This window comes from Pipistrellus hanaki (assembly GCF_964339955.1).
Source record: "Pipistrellus hanaki genome assembly, chromosome: 15".
Taxonomy (NCBI): Eukaryota; Metazoa; Chordata; class Mammalia; order Chiroptera; family Vespertilionidae; genus Pipistrellus; species Pipistrellus hanaki.
The window spans coordinates 36,990,104-37,010,241 of NC_140517.1; the positions used below are offsets into that span (position 1 = coordinate 36,990,104).

The 20,138-nt window shown below is 46.5% G+C and overlaps 1 protein-coding gene across 1 annotated transcript; it reads left to right on the forward strand.

Annotated features, from left to right (window-relative positions):
* Positions 1-1,121: 1,121 nt before the first annotated feature.
* LOC311610266 (galectin-7-like) lies at positions 1,122-3,993 on the forward strand. The gene is made up of 5 exons (XM_084861328.1): positions 1,122-1,438; positions 2,180-2,245; positions 2,600-2,688; positions 3,366-3,567; positions 3,830-3,993. Exons 1-5 carry the CDS (start codon positions 1,424-1,426, stop codon positions 3,941-3,943), a joined length of 486 nt encoding a protein of 161 aa, XP_084717454.1. The 5' UTR covers positions 1,122-1,423; the 3' UTR covers positions 3,944-3,993.
* The last annotated feature ends 16,145 nt before the right edge of the window (positions 3,994-20,138 follow it).

Below are 20,138 nucleotides of genomic sequence, written 5' to 3' on the forward strand. Positions count from 1 at the left end.
TTTGGAAATCAAATGCCTCGCTTCAAATCCAAACTCTCCCACTTTCCCAGAGAAGTTACTCCAACTTCCTATGCCTCTGTTTTCTCATTGTAAGATGAGGACAAAAAGAGGCCTACCTCCCAGGAGCTGCCAGGCCCGGAGCAGCCAGGCCCAGAATTGAACCTGGGACCCTTGAGTCCGCAGGCCAAGGTTCTATCCATTGATCCAAATTGATTTCGGCTGATAGACTTATTTTGTTATACTCTCTTAACATACAGTATTTTAGGCTGCATGGGAATTTTGCTTTAGATTAAATCTGAAGTATTTCCATTATCCAAAAAAGTCTCCAAGTCATAATGAATTCTTGTAAGTTCCATGCTGTGGTTGTGAATACCTGTTGTTCATCTTCCTTTCCTTCCTCTGCTGGACTCTTGGGTCCTACAGCCTGCAGGTGGGTGAGCATGGCTGCCTCCTTGGGGCGGAGGCCATGGGGCCAGAGTGGGCTGCATCCAGCTGGGGTGTCAGAGGAGCAGGTGAGGAGCAGGCTGACCCTCCGGGTGTGGAGGGAAGCAGGAGAGGGGGTGCCCAGCCCTGAGCAGGGAAGTGGTGTCTGTCCAGGGGTGGGACCTACTGAAAGGTACTTCACCCAGCAAGGCCAGGAGGGGGTTCCCTGGGGAGAACCGCTGAGTGGTGTCAGGATCGCAGACCACTCATTGGAGGGTTACAGATCGGGAAAAGGGGAAAGCCCATGAGTATGTGACCTTGCGGTGGAATTAGAGGAATACTTCTGAGCTAATGATTTATGAATTGGTCTTTCCTTGGGGGTGGGGCCAATGTCTTTTTTAAATAGTTTTTATTGTGCTAAAATATAAGTAACAGAATATTCACCTTGTAACCATGTTTGAATGGGCTAAGGCTGGCTCTGTGCGATTCAGTACTTTCCTATTGTTCTGCACCCATCCCACCGAGCATCTCCAGCTGGTTGCCTCTCTGCCGAGCTAACAGCTCCCCACCCACCCCAGGCCGTGGCAGACACCGTTTTGCTTTCGGCTTGTGGCTGTGCTACTCCAGGGACCGAGTATGGAGAGAACCAGACAGGAAATGCTCTACTGTGGCTGGGGAGGTATTTACGAACCGAAGCAGCCCTGGTGGTCTTCCTGTGCACTAAACACCCTGAGATGAAAAACCGTGCTCTGGAAAATGTGTCCCCAGCCCTGATGTGAAGATAGCCTCCACCAATGAATAAGGATCATCCAGGGCACGCACATCTGAGCCATCAGAAATAAAGCAGAAAGCAAGCTGATAGCAGACTGAACTCATCTGGCCCAACGCCAGGGTCAAGCTGGGACCTGCAGGTCGGCAGCCTGTGGAGGAGTGGGCACCCACGTGAGGCACCTGGGAGAGGGGGTGTCATTGGGATACAGTAGCACAGACTGGGACAGACATGGCCACCTCGTTGGTAAGAGCCATGGAGTCCATCACTGGGGCTCTCTCCACCCCCAGCAGTTGGTACTCTAGCCTCAACCCCACTGTCCTCGATGTTTACAGTCTGATGACCTGCCCGTGGCACACAGCCTGGACTCCAGCTCAGGCAGGGAGGGCCCTTCCCGCCTGGGAGGCCTTGGCCGAGAGGCTGCCCCCCCCCATCCCCAAGCCTGCGCTTTCTCCACCACCGAACGGGGAGCTTGGCGCCTCCACCTAAGAGCAGTTGCCCATCCTCTGTCCCCAAGGCACGTGCTCCACCAGCACCTGGGTGACTCCTGTGTGGCTGTGGTGAGGGGCGGGGAGGCCTGGGCAGAGTGGGGGCAGGTGTGGGCAGGTGCTGAGTCTGGTTTCCACCCAAAGTTTCCATTCTCCGTTCTGGAGCAGCCTCTTCCCTGCGAGGGGTGAAGGCGCAGAGGAGGGCTGCTAGGCTGTAGGAGGGGTTTCTGCCTAGTCCCCCCTTCCCCCCTTCCCATGCCTGGACTTCAGAGCCACCTTTCCGCACTCCCCCCCCCCCCCTCCCGTCCTAGCCTGGCTCTCTCTAGTGTTGGGCTATGGAGGCTGGAAATGGGCCTGGATGGAGGGAAGGGGGAGAGGCTCCCGGAGGAGGGAGCTGGGCCACCCTGGCCCCAGGGCCAGGGTCTGTGCCAGGTGTGGGTGGTGGATTTGGAAAGACGGGTGAGTCACCAGGCCCAGCCACACCCGCTTTCAACTTAAGGTCCCAGCAGCCATACCTGACACCACCATTGCCTGTCCCACCGACCCAGCCATGGCAGGGAGCTCCGTGAGTGTCCTAGCGTCTGAGGGTTGGGGGGCCTTGGACCCAAGGTTGCCCCAGCCTAGGGGAGGGGCTGGGGCCTGGCTGAAGTCTCCTGCCCGGGCTGCCTTTTGCGTGAAACCCCCCCCCCCCCCCCATCCCGATGCTCCATGTCCCCTTGGCTTGTCTGCCTGAACGCTTTTCTGTTCATCCTCAGTGCTTCCCTTCACAACTCCTGCCTGTGTCTGCCTCTGCTTCTCTGTGCCTTTCTCCTCTGATGGTGCTGGTCTGGGTCCTGGTGGTTTTCTCCCTGGGCTGACCCGCCTGTCTCACCCCTTGGTCCCTTGGTTCCCTCATCCCCTCCCATTTGGACTCTTGCAGAACGTGCCACACAAGACCTCGCTGCCCGAGGGTGTCAGAGTGGGCAACGTGATTAGAATCCGTGGTGTTGTGCCCGACAAGGCTCGCAGGTGAGACTCCAGAGTGACCCAGTTTCCAGAGGTAAGGGGTGGGGGTGCGTGGAGGTCTCAGCCCAGCTGACTGACTGTGAGGGCCCCAGAGCCACCTTTGCCCACCAGGGTTTGGAATCCAGGCCATTGCCAACCTTTTGAAATCTGGTGTTCCCACAAATGTGTCCGCTGATTTGGGAGCTGGGTCCCTAAGAATCTGTGGGTTCCAAGACCATTTCAGGCTTCTTGCCTACAGTTCTAGGATTTCCACTAGGAACTGTGGAAGTATGTCCTGTGATTTGACGCGTCCTGGGCATGTGAGAGCCTGAGAGATCAATGTATGTCTTCCTGGGTGTGGGAACGCCTGTCTTTCTGGGACCCATGGCAACAGGGGGCATGCTGGGAGTCTGAGCACCTGGCCATCAGCATCACGACTCCTTGCCAACAACCTCCCAGACTCTGCGGGAAGGAGGGCAGCGCAGGCACAGCCTGCTGGTGATGTGTGTGCAGTAAGGGTCTGGCCTGCCTGCCTCGGGGTTCCCTGCTCCAGTCCACAGCGGTCTCTCTTGGGTGTGACAGACTCAGGTCCCTGCAAACCTGGGTTTGTTCTATGGTGAGTCTTAACTCATTGGCCTTGGCCTTGGTCTGGGTGCTTCATGGCTGGTGACATCTACCCCCCACCCGCACCCCCTCCCCAGGTTTCACGTGAACCTGCTGTGCGGGGAGGAGGAGGGCGCCGAGGCTGCGCTGCACTTCAACCCCCGGATGGACGAGTCCACGGTGGTCTTCAACACCAAGGAGCGCGGGGGCTGGGGCCAGGAGGAGCGCGGCCGCGGCCTTCCCTTCCAGCGTGGGCAGCCCTTCGAGGTGCTCCTCATCGCCACGGAGGAGGGGTTCAAGGTGTGTCCCTGCCGCGGGGTGGCGCCGGGACCCACATCCCTCCTGCGGGTGGGGGAGGCCCGCAAGGCGTGGCGGAGGGGGCAGCAAAGGCTGGGCAGAGCTGGCAGCCGCCCCCGTCCCCGCCCCTCCGCGGTGCCAGCTCCGGGCGCCAGCGGGACAGGGTGTGCGGGGCCGGGCAAAGCGAGCCAGAAGGGGGTGGCCGGCGCGGGAGGGGGCGGGGGAGCCCGCGGCCCGGCCCTGAGCCCGCGCCTCCGCCCCGCAGGCCGTGGCGGGCGACGAGGAGTTCCACCTCTTCCGCTACCGCATCCCGCCGGCGCGCGTGCGGCTGCTGGAGGTGGGCGGCGACCTGGAGCTGCAGTCGGCGAGGGTCTTCTGAGCCGGGCCCGGCCCGGAGGCAATAAAGTCTGAGCCCGCTGGGCGCCCGCACCGCGTGTCCGCGTCTCCTTCCTTCCGGGCGGGCGGGGGGGGCGGGGCGGCTCCGGGAGGCGGTGCCTCTGGTCGCCGGGGCGGGTCCGGGCTGCGGGGCGGGCTCGCGGGTCTGGGCCGCACAGCGCGGAGCCGCAGGGGCAGCTGTGAGGCGGAGGGGTTGTGAGGACGAAGCCCCCCGCGGTGCCCCCTCTTGGACCTAAGGAGCTGCCCCTGTGCAGACAGGGCAGAGACCCCCGCCTGTCCGGCGGAGACCCCACCCCGGGAGGGGCAGCACGCACTCTGGGTCCCGTACCCACCCTCTGCCCCCTCGGTGCTCCCCGGGCCTCTGGTGCCGGAGACGGGGTGGGGGGGAGGGCCGGCCTGCCCTCTGCCGCCCCCGGGCTGACGGACCGGAGGAAGGCAGGAGCCCCGCGGGCGGCGCCCCACGCCGTCCTCTCCCCTCGCTCCCCCCAGAGGTTCTGGGCGGGAAAGGGAGCGTGTGCTGGGGCCGAAGCCCAGCTCACCCCGCGGCCAACGGGCTGATTATCCAGTGTCAGGGCGTCCCCGAGTCACCACCCCGGCCCGGGAGCGCCGCGGGGAGCGAGCGCCCTGTGCCCGGGGCCCCGGCGGCCTGTGCCCGGAGCCTCGGCGGCGGGCGGCCTGTGCCCGGGGCCCCGGCGGCCTGTGCCCGGAGCCTCGGCGGCCTGTGCCCGGAGCCTCGGCGGCGGGCGGCCTGTGCCCGGGGCCCCGGCGGCCGGTGCCCGGAGCCTCGGCGGCGGGCGGCCTGTGCCCGGGGCCCCGGCGGCCGGTGCCCGGAGCCTCGGCGGCGGGCGGCCCGGGCTGGAAAAGGCGCGGTGTCCGGGCCGCGGGCAGGAGCCGCTCGCCTGACACGCCTCTCCCTCTCGGTGGCCGCTGCCAGCGCGGCCTCCGGCTTCTTTTCTCTCTTTCCTTTTTGTTTCTGTGGCGGAAGCAGAGATATGGAGAGAAGCCAGGCCTGGGAAAGGTGCAACCAGGGTCCGAGAGTGAAGGTAGTTCCCGCCGGAGCTCCGCCCGTTGCCATCGTCCGTAGCTCGGCTCCAGCGGAGCCGGTGGGCCCGGGCGCAGAGCCCGCGGGCTGTGCTCCCATAGGAACCTCAGGGCCCCAAGGAGCCCAGGGGGAGCCTGCAGGCTGGTTCCTGACTCACCCTGAACCCCAGGGCTGGGTGGTGGGAGACCTGGCCCGGCTGCGGGACCTGACACTTCTTAGAGCCGGATTTTTCTGTCCCGTGGGCCCACCCCATGCGCGGCCCTGGAGAGTACCTCTCTGGATGGGCCGAAGAATGAGGTTGTTAACCAAAAAATAAAACATTAAAAAAGGTGAAAATGAAAGGCAATAAACGTTTGAGATCACAGAATGACAATTGGGAGATTTGCTTAGAAACCCAAATGGAGTCCTGGTTTTAGAGTGAAGGCAAGGGGTTTTTATGAGAAAAAGGAAAGGAAATAATTATATGAATGGAAGAAAGGCATTTCCATGGTGCTAGCAAGCTAAGTTACCCCTCAGCTGTCCACCCATGGTAGTTACTGATTATAAAGAACGCCCGTACTATCAGGATGTCTGCTTTCCTGTTAGCTTTCCAAATGAGTGTTTGTAAGACAACGTGGGTTTGGCCTAGTCCAAAGGTTGTTCTGCCTGTTCAAACATTTCCCAGGTTCAGGGAGTAAGCCGGCAAGGCAGTTCCTCTGTCAGGACTGCTCCCGCTCCACTTTATTTATTTATTTATTTATTTATTTATTTATTAAATATATTTTATTGATTTTATACAGAGAGGAAGGGAGAGAGATAGAGAGTTAGAAACATCGATGAGAGAGTCATCGATCAGCTGCCTCTTGCACACCCCCTACCGGGGATATGCCCGTAACCAACGTACATGCCCTTGACCGGAATCGAACCCGGGACCCTTCAGTCCCCAAGCCGACGCTCTATCCATTGAGCCAAACCGGTCCCCGCTCCCGCTCCACTTTAAAACGGCTCCACTGGGGGTAGGGGGAGGATAAGTTCATTGAAGCTCATCGAAATTGAAATATATTCAGGGTGGGGCAAAAGTAGGTTATTGAAAATGAACAGACTCCAATTTCTATATCAGGGCTACCCCTGGCACCAATGAATTTTTCTGTTTCTTGGTTTATGTACTCTTCCAGGTTGTAAATGTAAAGGTATTATAAGAAATACCCAAAAAGATACAGAAGAACCAGAGTTTTGGTAACAAAACATACTTGTTTCCTGCACCAGCAGCATGGCATTGTCCCTGATGGGGCACTCCTGACATAGCCAGTTACTGTGAAATAACGGGGGAACTTGCATTCGCTCTTTAAAATAATAAAAAATCATAAGGCCTGACCCATATGGCTCACTGGACTGAGCGTCACCCCGCACACAAGAAGTCACTGGTTGGATTCCTGGATAGGGCACATAGGTTCAGGCTCAATCCACCATAAGGGACACGCTACACTGTTCCTCTTTCATCAATGTTTCCATCTCTCTTCCTCTCCCTCCCCCCCTAAAAAAAAACAAAAAAGCAACACAAAAAACTTTAAAACACACACCCATACACACACCAAAAAACCGCTGTGGAGGAGTTGGGAGATCTTGTCGTTAGCCACTTGTCTCACACTGTATCTGTCTGACACAGTATCCCCACAGCAAGCCATAGCCCACGATCTGGAGCAATACAGACCATAAAGCAATGTAATTATCTTCATGAGTTCCAGGACAAACACATCTGTCATCACAAGAGTCACTATCAACGTCTGCATTGAGATTTTTTAAAAAGAATTTTGAATGAACTCATATTTGCGTTATCACAATTTACTAACTTATTATCAACTTGATTGTAAATGCACATGTGAAGTGCCCAGCGAAAGGTTGCCAGTTTGATTCCCAGTCAGGGCACATGCCCAGGTTGCTCTCTGGTCCCTAGTTTGGGCATGTACAAAGGCAACTGATTTGTTTCTCTCTCACATTGATGTTTCTCTCTCTTCCCCGCTCCCACCTCTCTCTAAGCATATCTTCAGGAGAGGATTTTTAAAAAAGTATATGTGAAGCTATTCCTAAAGCTTTTATTGACAAAAATAAAAATAAAAAATGGCTCCATTTCTGTAAGCTTTTCACAAGGGGTCACCTCTTCCTGTGGAAAACCTGACAAAGTCTGAAATCCCCTGGTCCTCCAGGATGTTTCCAATAACTTAGTTTTTACTTTTTTTTTTATTTGTGAAGTATTATAAATATATTTTTAATTTTTGTAAAGTAATTTGTGCATATGATACAAATTTCAAAAGTATGCAGCATAAAGTACAGTTATCAGCACAACTGATAAAGGTGGTTTCGGTCCTCGGATTCGATGACTCATCATATTGATTTCCTGATTTTCACCATTGCCTCACAGTAGACATGAGGGAGAATGTTCTTATTTGTAAAAAAATACACTATAAAGCCTTTGAATATTATCAGAAAGCCTGTTCATGTTATTCTCAATGGATTTAGGGGGAAATTTGGGTTTTTGTTAATCCTCACTGGAGGATACTTTTTCCATTGATTTTGGGAAAAAAAAAGAAAAAAAAAAAAGAAAAAAAAAAAAGAGGGAGAGAGAGAGAGGGAGAGAGGGTGGAGAGAGAGAGAGAGAGAGAGAGAGAGAGAGAGAGAGAGAGAGAGAGAGAGATGGATGTTGATTGGTTGCCTCCTGCATGGGCCTCCACTCCAGAAAGGGATTGAAACTGCAACCCAGGCAAGTGCTCTTGACAGGAATGGAACCCGAGGCCCTTCAGTGCGCAGGTCAACACTCTAACCACTAACTGACCCCCTAAGCCATTTTTTCCAGGGTAGAAAAAAATGTTTATACTATAATTACAGCATTTTTATTTCAAAATAAATTTTAAAATGATATTATATATATGCAAAAGAAAGTCCTACTTTATGAGAGTAAACTACTGCTACCTATGTCTTCATTTCTTGTGTATCTTTCAAAAGAACCTTCTGTACACGGATGAGTTTACAGATTAAACGCACCCATGTACAGTCTCTTCGCCCTCATTGCACAAGTGGTAGCATTCTCCACCCACTGGCCTCATTTATGTCACTTAGCAAACATGTGTCCAACTTCAATCACTTTGCCGGCTGCCCCTGTTCCATCACAAGGAGGAACAGCACGAATGTGGTGCTGTCACAGCAGCCACTGCAACCAAACTATGCTTCAGTGAGTGTCCTGGGACCTGTGTCAGCCTATAGCTTTTACCTTTTATAATCTCCTTTCTGATTATAAGATGTATGTATGCTTATTCCAGAATTTTTAATGACAAAATTTAAATCAGCCCCAATTTCGATCCAGATAATAGTCACTCTTAGTATGTGTGTTTCCTTCTAGCCTTTTTTCCTATAATAGTTCATATTCATTATACATTTGGGGAGAAATTGAAATATATACAGGATGGGACAAAAGTAGGTTTACAGTTGTTTGTATAGAAAATAATACATGGTGAATATAATAGAATGAGGCGCATAGAATGGGAGGGGATTGATAATTCTCAGGGGGAAAGGGGTGTCTGGGGGGGTACGGGAAGAGACTGGACAAAAATCATACACCTATGGATGAGGACGGGAGGGGGGGGAGGAGGAGGAGCGAGGAAGTAAGGGCAGAGGGTGGAATGGGGACCAGGTGGAGGGGAGCTATGGGGGGGGGGGGAAGAGAAACAATTGTAATAATCTGAACAATAAAGATTTATTTTTAAAAAGAAATAATACAATAATTAATAAATAATAATACAGGAATAAACTATGATTTGCATATTCAGAACTATAAACCTACTTTTGCCCCACCCTGTATATATTTTACAAATATATATGTGCAAATATATACATCTATATATCAATAGCTAACATTTCCTGAGTCCTACTATGTTAGTCACTGTGTTAATCATTCTTTCAATCCTTAACATGATTCTCTGAGGTAGATATTCTTATTATTCCTATTTTGCAAAGGAGGCGTCTGATGCACGAGATGAAGGGAGCTGTTCAGGTCACACAGCACATAGAGGGCAGAGCAGGGCCCAGAGCCTGGTGAGTGTGATCCGGAGCTGAGGGTCTACAGCCCTAAGAGATCGAGGGGTGTTTGTTTTTAATTGATTTTTAGGAAGGGAGGAAGGGAGAGGGAAACAGCGATATGAGAGATATATAATACATGGGCCAGTTGCCTCCCATACATGCTCCAGTGGGGATGAACCAGCAACCCAGGCATGTGCCCTGATGGGGAATCGCACCCACAACCTTGCAGTGCAGGGAGGTCAGCAAACTGACCACACCGGCCAGGGCTGTTCTGATTTATTTATTTCTTTTTAAAAAATATATCTTTATGATTTCAGAGAGGAAAGGAGAGGGAGAGAGAGACAGAAAGATCAACGATGAGAGAGAATCAGTGATCAGCTGCCTCCTGCATGCCCCCTACTAGGGATTGAGCCCGCAACCCATGTGCCCTGACCAGAATCAAACCCATGACCCTTCAGTCCACAGGCCGACACTCTATCTACTGAGCCAAACTGGCTAGGACTGGTTTGTTAATATGAACTTCACTGAGGTGTAATATACGTACAATAAATTCCACCCTTTACAGCCCATGAATTGTGATAAATCCATACGGTGTGTGCCCAGCACCACTGTCAGGGAGAACTTTTCCATCCGCCTGCCCACGCACGCCCTGGGCGCCTGGCCTCCGCGTCCTACTCTTTGTCACCATGAAGCGGTTTTTCCTGCTCTCGTATTTTGTGTGAAAGTAGGGTCCATGCTCTTTTCTGTCTGGCTCCTTTCTGTCAGCATGTTTTTGAGGTTTGCATGGTTTGCATGTATGTAAGCCATTCCCTTCTATCTGACCATCGATGACCACGCCACCACTTGTTTATCCAGTCACCTGTTGGTGGACATTTGAGTTGATCCCAGAGTTTGGTGACGATGGATTAAGACGGTATGAACAATTCCCTGTGGGGATGCATGTTTGGGGTAAATTGCCAGGAGCTGAGTTGCTGGGTCATGTGGTCAGCGTGTGCTTAACTTTATAAACACTGCCCAGCTGTTCTGCGTGTGTGAAACCATTCAGCATCTGCACCTCAATGCATGAAAGTCACAGCACACCCTCCCCAAGTGGTGGCTTGTTTGTTCACTTCTACTCAGCCTTCCAGGGGTGTGAACTGTTACCTCATGGTGGCTGTAATTTGCATTTTCCTGTAAGTGCTGATGCTTACTGGCCACTTGCACATTCTCTTTGTAAACTGTCTGTTCACGTTGTTTGTCAGTTTTTTATTGGACTGCTAATTGTCTTCTTTTAAAAACATATTTTTTATTGATTTCAGAGAGAAAAAGAGAGGATGAGTTAGAAACATCAATGATGAGAGAAAATCATTGATCGGCTGCTCCTGCATGCCTCATACTCGGGATCAAGCCTGCAACCTGGACATGTGCCCTGACTGGGAATCAAACTGTGACCTCACTGAGCCACACCAGCCAGGCTAGTTGTCTTTTTATTGGGCTAGGAGTCCTTTCTTTTTCTTTCTTTCTTTAATTTACATATTTACAAACTTGCTGTTATAAACACATTTATTTATATAAATCTTTATTATTATTATTTTTTAAATATATATTTTATTGATTTTACACAGAGAGGAATTGAGAGGGATAGAGAGTTAGAAACGTCGATGAGAGAGAAACATCGACCAGCTGCCTCTTGCACACCCCCTACTGGGGATGTGCCCGCAACCAAGGTACATGCCCTTGACTGGAATCGAACCCGGGACCCTTCAGTCCGCAGGCCGACACTCTATCCACTGAGCCAAACCGGTCTCGGCTTTATTATTGAAAGTATTACATATGTCTCCTTTTCCCCCACTGACCTCCCCCAGCCCGGCCCCCTCCCCTGCCCCAGGCCTTAACCATCCTGGTCCATGGCTTATACATACATGCATACAGGTCTTTGGTTGATTACCTCCTGCCCACCCACCTGCACCCACCTTCCCTCTGAGATGCCACACTCTGTTCCATGCTTCCATGTCTCTGGATCCACTCCATTCATCAGTTTGTTACTTAGATGCCACATGTGAGTGCAATCATATGACACTTGTCTTTCTCTGACTGACTCATTTCACTCAGCATGATACTCTCCAGGTCCCTCCATGCTGTCTCAAAGAGTAAGAGGTTTCCTTTTTTTACTGCTGGATAGTATTCCATGGTGTAAATGTACCACAGCCCCAGGCCTGGCCCAGAGCGGCTGGGCCCGGAGCAGCCAGGCCCGAAGAAGCCGGGCCTGGAGCAACAGTGGCCAGGCCTGGAACAGCCAGGCCCAGAACAGCTCACTCCTCGCCTGCCCATGCCCCAGAGCTGCTTCTCAGACATGGCTTGAAACTTTTGGGGGAACTTGAGGGTCTGCTGAATCAAGTGATGAAGGCTTAGATCTGGATGTGTTGAGTTATTATAGCGTTGGGGTGTTGATCTGTGAGTGCCTTGTGTGGGGTCTGGATGAGGTTGGTTGATTTATTTGGATGTGTCTTTTGTTTGAAGTGTATCCTTGGGCATGTGGAGGTATTATTGATTTGAGAAAATGTGAAGTAATTGATTTGCTACCTGAAAAATTTAAAGTTCTGAAAGTTTAAGGTCTCTTGCCAAAAAGAGATTTTAAAGCTAACACCTTAATTTTAATGGAGAAAGAGGAGGACATGCCATTCCCACCCAGAACAGGTAATCCAATTCCAACCAGCAGCTATCTTTAAACATTGTGTTCATTTACATTTGATACATTTGATACATTGATAGCCCAAGGAGCTTGGGTGTGTTTGTAGATTGTGCGGGGCGGAGTCTCAGGGCGTCACTAGGCTATGGCATGGCAAACAGTGATGGCTGCCAGTCAGCCTTCTCTGCCTCTCTGACTGGGCCCCTGCGTCTCCCCGTGTATCATGCCCCTGCACAGCAAACAATTATTTTTACGCACAGCTCTGCAAGCAAGCCACTCTCACTTTCCAACCCAATGGCACACAGTCCAGCTTCTTTCCAGAAAATGGATTTCAGAGGGATTGGGAGCATGTCTCTCTTCAGGTTGAAGAAAGCAATGTCCGCCGTTAGCCCATATCGCGCTGGCGCCCCTGTACCTCAGTTTTTCAGCACTTGTGCCTTGAATGCTCCTTTCTCTTTCAGTCTAGTTGTAGAGATTCCACTCAGCCAGCTTTCCCGTGGTTCTGGGTGATAGACGTTTTGTCTTTTAGTTGTAGTTTTGAAATTGTTTTGCACAGCAGCAGATTAGGTGTGTTTAGCTAAGGCGCCATCTTCTATCCATTTAGGGTTATTATTGCGATGTACTTATTTATAGCTGTTTTATTTGTGTGTTTTTAAAATATATTTTATTGATTTTTAACAGAGAGGAAGAGAGAGGAATAGAGAGCTAGAAACAACAATGAGAGAGAAACATCGACCAGCTGCCTCTTGCACACCCCCTACTGGGGATGTGCCCACAACCAAGATACATGCCCTTGACCGGAATCGAACCTGGGACCTTTCAGTCCGCAGGCAAACACTCTATCTACTAAGCCAAATCAGTCTCGGCTATTTATAGCTATTTTAATTTTGTATTCTCTCTCTGGCTAGTTTTCTCTCTCTTTTTCTTCTTCTCAGCAATCCCTTATAGCAATTCATTTAGCATTTCTTGTAATGCTGGCTTGGTGGTGATAAACTCCTTTAGCCTTTTTTTTTTTTCTTTTTTTTTTTTCTTTCTTTCTTTCTGCCTGGGAAGCTCTTTATTTGGCCATCTGTTTTGAATGATAGCCTTGGTGGGTACAGTAATGTTGGTCTCAGATCTTTGTTTTTCATTACCTTGAGTACTTCATGCCATTTCCTTCCTGCCTGTAGAGTTTCTGATGAGAAATCAGGTGACAGCCTTATGGGACCTCCTTTGTAGGTAACAGTTTTATTTTCTCTTGCTGCCTTTAAGAGTCTCTCTTTGTAATTTTGGGCATTTTAATTATGTGTCTGGGCATAGGTCTGTTTGGGTTCTTCTTGTTTGGGGTTCTTTATGCCTCCTGAACTTGTGTGACTTTCCTTTACCAGGTTAGGGAAGTTTTCTACCATTATTTCTTCAAACACCTCTATTTATTTAAAATTTTTTTTTTTTTTTTTGCTCTTTCTGCCTTTTCTGGGACACATGCTATTCTAATGTTGTTATGTTTCACATTGTCCTACAGCTCCCTTAAGCTGTCCTCCTGGTTTTCTTTTTAATTTTTTTTTCTTTTTGGTTCTCTAATTGAGTGATATTTTCAACTCTGTCTTCTAATTCACTGATTCGATCCTCAGCTTCCTGTAATCTACTGGAAGATGTGTTCTTTATTTGTGTTATATCATTCTTTATCTCAGACTGTTCCTTCCAATGTGTTCTTTATTTGTGTTATATCATTCTTTATCTCAGACTGTTCTTTTTTCATAGTTACTATATCTTTTTTTATACTGTTGAGCATTTTTGCCATCATTACTCTGAACTGTTTCAGATAACTTTCTTACCTCTGATTCATTTATCTATTTTTCTGAAGAATTATCTAGTTCTTTGATTTCTTTATTATTATTTATTTATTTATTTTTATTAAGGTATTATGTGTGTACATATCTTTCCACCCCACCCCTGCCCATACATGCCCTCCCCCTCCCCCAGAGTTTTTTGTCCATTGGTTTTGCTTATATGCATGCTTACAAGTCCTTTGGTTGATCTCTTATCTCCCCCATATCTCCCTATCCTCCCCGCTGTAATTTGACAGTCTGTTTGTTGCTTTACTATCTCTGTATCTACTTTTTTCCATCAGTTTATAATGTTCTTTATTATCCATAAATGAGTGAGGTCATGTGGTGTTTCTCTTTCATTGACTGGCTTATTTCACTCAGCATGATGTTCTCCAATCCCGTCTAGGTTGCTGCAAATGATGAGAATTCCTTCTTTTTTATGGCAGCATAGTATTCCATTGTATAGATGTACCATAGTTTTTTGATCCAGTCATCTGCTGATAGGCACCTAATTGTGCTGCTATGAACATAGGGGTGCATATTTCCTTTCTGATTGGTGTTTCTGGTTTCTTAGGATATATTCCTAGGAGTGGGATTACTGGGTCGAATGGAAGTTCCATTTTCAGTGTTTTAAGGAAACTCCATACTGTTCTCCACAGTGGTTGCACCAGTCTGCATTCCCACCAGCAGTGCACGAGGGTACCTTTTTCTCCGCAACCTCGCCAACACTTGTTGTTTGTTGATTTGTTGATTTTGGCCATCCTGACAGGTGTGAGATGGCACCGCATTGTTGTTTTGATTTGCATCTCTCGGATAATTAGTGACTTTGAGCATGTTTTTATGTGCCTCTTGGCCTTCCTTCTGTCTTCTTTTTAAAATATTCTATTTAGGTCCATTGCCCATTTTTTAATTGGGTCATTTATCTTCCTTTTAATTAGTTGTATAAGCTGTCTGTAGATGTTGGAGATTAAACATTTATCAGTGATAACATTTGCAAATATGTTTTCCCATACAGTGGGCTTTCTTGTTGTTTTGTTGGTGGTTTCTTTTGCTGTAAAAAAGCTTTTTATTTTGAAGTAGTCCCATTTGTTTATTTTCTCTTTTTAAAAAAATATATTGATTTTTTACAGAGAGGAAGGGAGAGAGATAGAGAGCTAGAAACATTGATGAGAGAGACATATCGACCAGCTGCCTCCTGCACACTTCCCACCGGGGATGTGCCCGCAACCAATGTACAAGCCCTTGACCAGAATCGAACCTGGGACCTTTCAGTCTGCAGACCGAGGCTCTACCACTGAGCCAAACCGGTTTCGGCTGTTTATTTTCTCTTCAGCTTCCATTGCTCTAGGGGCAGTATCAGTGAAGAAGTTCTTTAGGCATATGTCAGAGATTTTGCTACCTGTGGATGCCTCTAGTATCTTTATGGTTTCCCATCTTATGTTTAAGTCCTGTATCCATTTTGAGTTTATTTTTGTTTATGGTGTAAGTTGGTGATCTAGTTTTGATATTGTACATCAAATACCCAAAAGACTCCATCAAAAACTAATTGACTAATAAATGAATTTGGCAATGTAGCAGGATACAAAATTAACACCAGGAAATCTATGGCATTTCTATAAACCAACAATTTTTTTTTTGCAAGTGTCTGTCCAATTTTCCCAACATCATTTATTGAAGAGACTGTCTTGACTCCATTGTATGTTTGTGCCTCTTTTGTCAAATATTAATTGAGTATAAAGGTTTGGGTCGATATCCGGATTGTCTATTCTATTCCATTGATCTATATGTCTGTTCTTGTACCAATACCAGGCTGTTTTGAGAACAGTGGCTTTGTAATACAGCTTGAAATCTGGTATTGAGATCTCTCCTACTTTATTCTTCTTTCTCAGGATTTCTGTGGCTATTAGGGGTCTTTTTTTGTTCCAGATGAGTTTTTGGAAAGTTCTTTCTACATCAGTGAAAATGCCATTGGTATTTTAATGGGGAGTGCATTGAACCTATAGATTGCTTTGGGTAGTATGGACATTTTGATGATGTTGATTCTACCAATCCATGAACATGGTATGTTCTTCCATCTGTTTACATCTTCCTCTATCTCTTTTTTCAGTGTCATAAAGTTTTCTGCATATAGGTCTTTTATCTCCCTAGTTAAGTTTATTCTTAGGTATCTTAGTTTTTTTTTGGTAAATGAGATTGCTTTTTTAGTCTCTGTTTCTGTAAATTCACTGTTGGTGTATAGAAATGCCATAGATTTCTTGGCGTTAATTTTGTATCCTGCTACATTGACAAATTCATTTATTAAGTCAATTAGTTTTTTGATGGAGTCTTTTGGGTTTTTGATGTACAATATCATGTCATCTGAAAATAAGGACAGTTTTACTTCTCCTTTTCCAATTTGGATGCCTTTCATTTCTTCTTCTTGTCTGATCACAAGGGCTAGCACTTTCAGTACTATGTTGAACAGAAGTGGTGAGAGTGTGCATCCTGTTTTGTTCCTGTACTTAGGGAAAATGGTTTTAGTTTTTGCCCATTGAGTATGATGTTTGCTGTGGGTTTATCATATATAGCTTTTATTATGTTGAGGTATGCTCCTTCTATTCCTACCTTGCTAAGAGTTTTTATCAATAAAGGGTGTTGGATTTTATCAAAAGCTTTTTCTGCATTGATTGATATGATTATATGATTTTTATCTCTCAATTTGTTTATGTGATGTATCACGTTTACTGATTTGAAGATATGATACCATCCTTGCATTCCTGGAATAAATCCTACTTGGTCATGGTGTATGATCTTTCTGATGTACTGCTGGAGCCGATTTGCTGGAATTTTGTTGAGGATTTTGGCATCTATGTTCATGAGGGATATTGGCCTGTAATTCTCTTTCATTTGTTGTCTTTATCTGGTTTTGGTATTAGGGTGATGCTGGCTTCATAGAAGGAGTTTGGAAGTGTTCCTTCCTCTTGAATTTTTTGGAATAGTCTGAGGAGGATAGGTTTTAGTTCTTCCTTGAATGTTTGGTAAAACTCTCCTGTGAAGCCATCTGGCCCCGGGCTTTTGTTTGCTGGATGACTGTTGCAATTTCTTCCAAAGTCACTGGTCTTTAGATTCTTCCTGATTGAGTTTTGGAAGGTTATATTTTTTTTAGGAATATGTCCATTTTCTCCAGGTTGTCCAGTTTGTTGGAATAGAGTTGTTCATAGTATTTTGTAACAATCCTTTGTATTTCGGTGGGGTCTGTTGTTATTTCATCTCTTTCATTTCTGATTTTGTTTATTTGGGTCATCTCTTTGTCATTACTTCTTGAAACAGGCTTTCTATGCCTTCCTCAGTTTCCTTTCCTTCTGGAATCTCTATTATTCTAATATTGTTTTGTTTTGTATTGTCCCGAAGTTCCCATAGGCTTTCCTGCTTTTTAATTTTTTTCCTAGAAGCTGCTCTAATTAGGTATTTTTTTCCATCTTGTCTTCTAGCTCACTGATTCAATCCTCTGCTTCTTCTAGTCTACTTTTGATGCTTCCTATTGAGTTCTTTACGTAGTGATGTCATTTTTCATTTATTCTTGGTTCATCTTCATTTCCTCTTGGTTCTTACTCATATTGTCAAATTTGTCTTCCATTCTTTTTAGCCATCTTATGATCATTACTCTGAATTCAAGCTCTGGTAGGTTGCTTGCTTCTAACTCGTATACTTCCTTTTCTGGTGATGCCTGTTTTTCTTTCATATGCAGGCTGTTTCTTTGTCTCCCCATGATCTCTCTTTTCAGGATGTCTGGTTATATAGTTCTCTCTCTCCTGCGTTAATTTAAAGGCACAAAATACAACACAACCAGATACAACACACAAGGCATTGAACAGAAATGTGTTTGTGATATTAATGACCTCCAATAAAGGTGACCATTTGAGAAAGGCAATTGGGGGGTAGGAGAGATAGGAGAGAAAAACAAACAAACAAACAAACAAACAAAAAAAGAGTGGCAAAATGAAAGTGGGAGAAGTAGAAAGAAAAGAGAGAGAGAGAGAGAGAGAAACTAGAACGATACTAAGAGAGAAATGAGGAACTAACTATATATATGGGAAGGAAACTCCAATAGAACAACCCTTAATCACAACAAATGCCAACCACAAGTATCTGGAGATTAATACAACTTACAACACCAACTAATATCAAGTGAGGAAAGGGAAAGCAGAAGGAAAAACTAACTAAAACACAGCTAACAAAAATATACAATCAAACAAAAAGAATAAGGAAAATAATCTCACAAAAAAGCGTAAAACTTCAATATAGTTAACATTCAACATACAACTACAAAAGGATAGAGAAAAAGACTTTTTTGTTGTTGTTTTTGTTTTTTTTAGGACAGCAAAAAGGGAAGTGTGTATGGGCTTGGAGCAGGGCGTTGGAAATTAGATATACACAAGTAGGGTGAAATTTTAGCAGGGGATAAACAGGAAGAATAGGGAAAATCTAGAGCAGGCAAGAGTTAAGATAAACAGGACACCAAAGCAGGCAGGGTTAGGAAGAGAGTGATGACATAAAGGTTGGGTTGAGATAGACTAAAGCGTTGGTGAAGGAAAGGTAAAAATGGACTGTAGAACACTAATCCTGAAGTAAAATAAAGAGCAAATAATATGACACTTAAAAAATAATAAAAATAAACAAAAGTAAATAATATTAAAAAGGTAAAATAGTAGTAGTAATAATGCTAATTACAAATAAAAATGTATTAATTAAAAAGGTAAAATCAAGTAAGGACAAAAGAAAAAAATAGTTTCTTGAGTAGATGTTGCAAATAATGAAAATAAAAACAAAAATTAAAATTAAAAAATTAAATAAAATGTGCAGTAGTAAAGGTCATTCACTTCCTCTATCGTTCTATTTGGCACACCTGTTTCCCAGTCCGGACAGTATTGCAGTCCACTGCTCCTCGGTGTTGTAATCCGGTCCTGATTTTTAAGCGGGCCTTGCTTTGATTTTTTATTACACTAGGGTCAATTTGTGATTTAGCCTCTGGGTGGCAGTGTTTCTGGGTTGACTTCCAGGGCTCTAAAGCCTCTCTAGCTTTTTTTTTTTTTTTTTTTTTTTCCTATGACACGGATCTGTGGAGGCTGTCAAGTCCGAGCCGACTGCACTCCCCTGTAATTCTCCAGATATTCCTCCGTGTCAGATCAAAACGTGTTTTTCTTTAGATATCTCCCGTATTAGGAGCCGTTCCATAATAAGGGGATACAGCAGCCCAACAGCCCGGGGCTTCTCCTTGTAAACACACCGCCCCAGTCCTCCAGCTTCCACGCACACGGTGCGGGCGGGCTTCTGTCTTCACGGAGACAGCCTATCCCTGGGCATCTGACCTTTTCGCCGTGTGGTGGTGCGCTCCTTTGAGTTCAAGTGTTCGCGCTGCCTGGGACTGGCTTTCTGGGGCTCACAGCTGCTTGGTGGTCACTGCAGCTGTGGATATTCAGGCCTCTAACAAGACCCACTTTTCCGTTAAAGATGGTGAGATTTCCCCGTCCAAGCCCGTAGGTAGCTCCGGGAGGGGACCCAGCCCTGTCAGGGGCACCCTGATCAGCAGCCCCCCACCTTCTCCTGGAGTTCGCCTGTCTCTGAGCTTGCTAACAAACACTCCCAGCCCGACCCCCAGCTGCTCTCTCTGCTTCGGCACAAGGCTCAGAACCGGTCCATCTAGTCTTTGGCCATTTGTCTCCTAGAATGGACATTTTAATGATGTTTATTCTACCAATTCATGACCACAGAATATTCTTCCACTTGCTTATATCTTCCTCTATCTCCTTTTTCAGCATCCTATAGTTTTCTGAGTACAAGTCTTTTACCTTCTTGGTTAAGTTTATTCCTAAGTATCCTAATTTTTTTGTTGCAGTGGTAAATGGGATTGTTTGTTTAGTTTCTCTTTCTGAGAATTCATTATTGGTGTATAAAAAAGCCAGTTGTCCTCCTTTTTTAAAAATTGTTTTTTCTTTTTGGTTCTCTGATTGTTTTGTTTTGTTTTTCTACCCTGTCTTCTAACTCACTGATCCAGCCCTCAGCTTCCCCTCATCTGCTGTGTTTTCCTTCCAATGTGTCCTTTATTAGTGTTATGGCATTCTTTATTTCAGACTGTTCCTTTTTCATAGTTATTATACCTTTCCTCATGCTGTTGAGCATCTTTACCATCATTATTCTGAATGCTATATCAGTTAAATTTCTTATCTCCATTTCATTTATCTTTTCTTCTGGAGAAATCTTTTGCTCTTTCATTTGAGTGCTGTGTTTTTGTCTCCCAATTTTTTCTGCCTGTTTGGGTTTGTGACTATTAGGTAGATCTGTTACACCTCTCAATCTCTAGGGCAGAACAGTGTCAAATGCTATTGGGCCTGGAGACTAATTGTTATTCTCAGTCTCTTTTTATAAATATATTTTATTGATTTTTTTTTTTTCTCACAGAGAGGGATTGAGAATTAGAAACACTGATGAGAGAGAAACATTGATCAGCTGCCTCCTGAACACCCCCTACTGGGGATGTGTCTGCAACCAAGGCACATGTCCTTGACCAGAATTGAACTTGGGACCCTTCAGTCTGCATGCTGAATAGGTTGGGCCAACTGTTTTCCCCCAG

Bases quoted from the DNA above. Each gene is read 5' to 3' on its own strand.
- LOC311610266 (XM_084861328.1), top strand. The intron at 2,689-3,365 runs GTGAGACTCCAG...CCCCCTCCCCAG, and splicing joins GTGCCCGACAAGGCTCGCAG to GTTTCACGTGAACCTGCTGT. The intron at 3,568-3,829 runs GTGTGTCCCTGC...TCCGCCCCGCAG, and splicing joins CCACGGAGGAGGGGTTCAAG to GCCGTGGCGGGCGACGAGGA.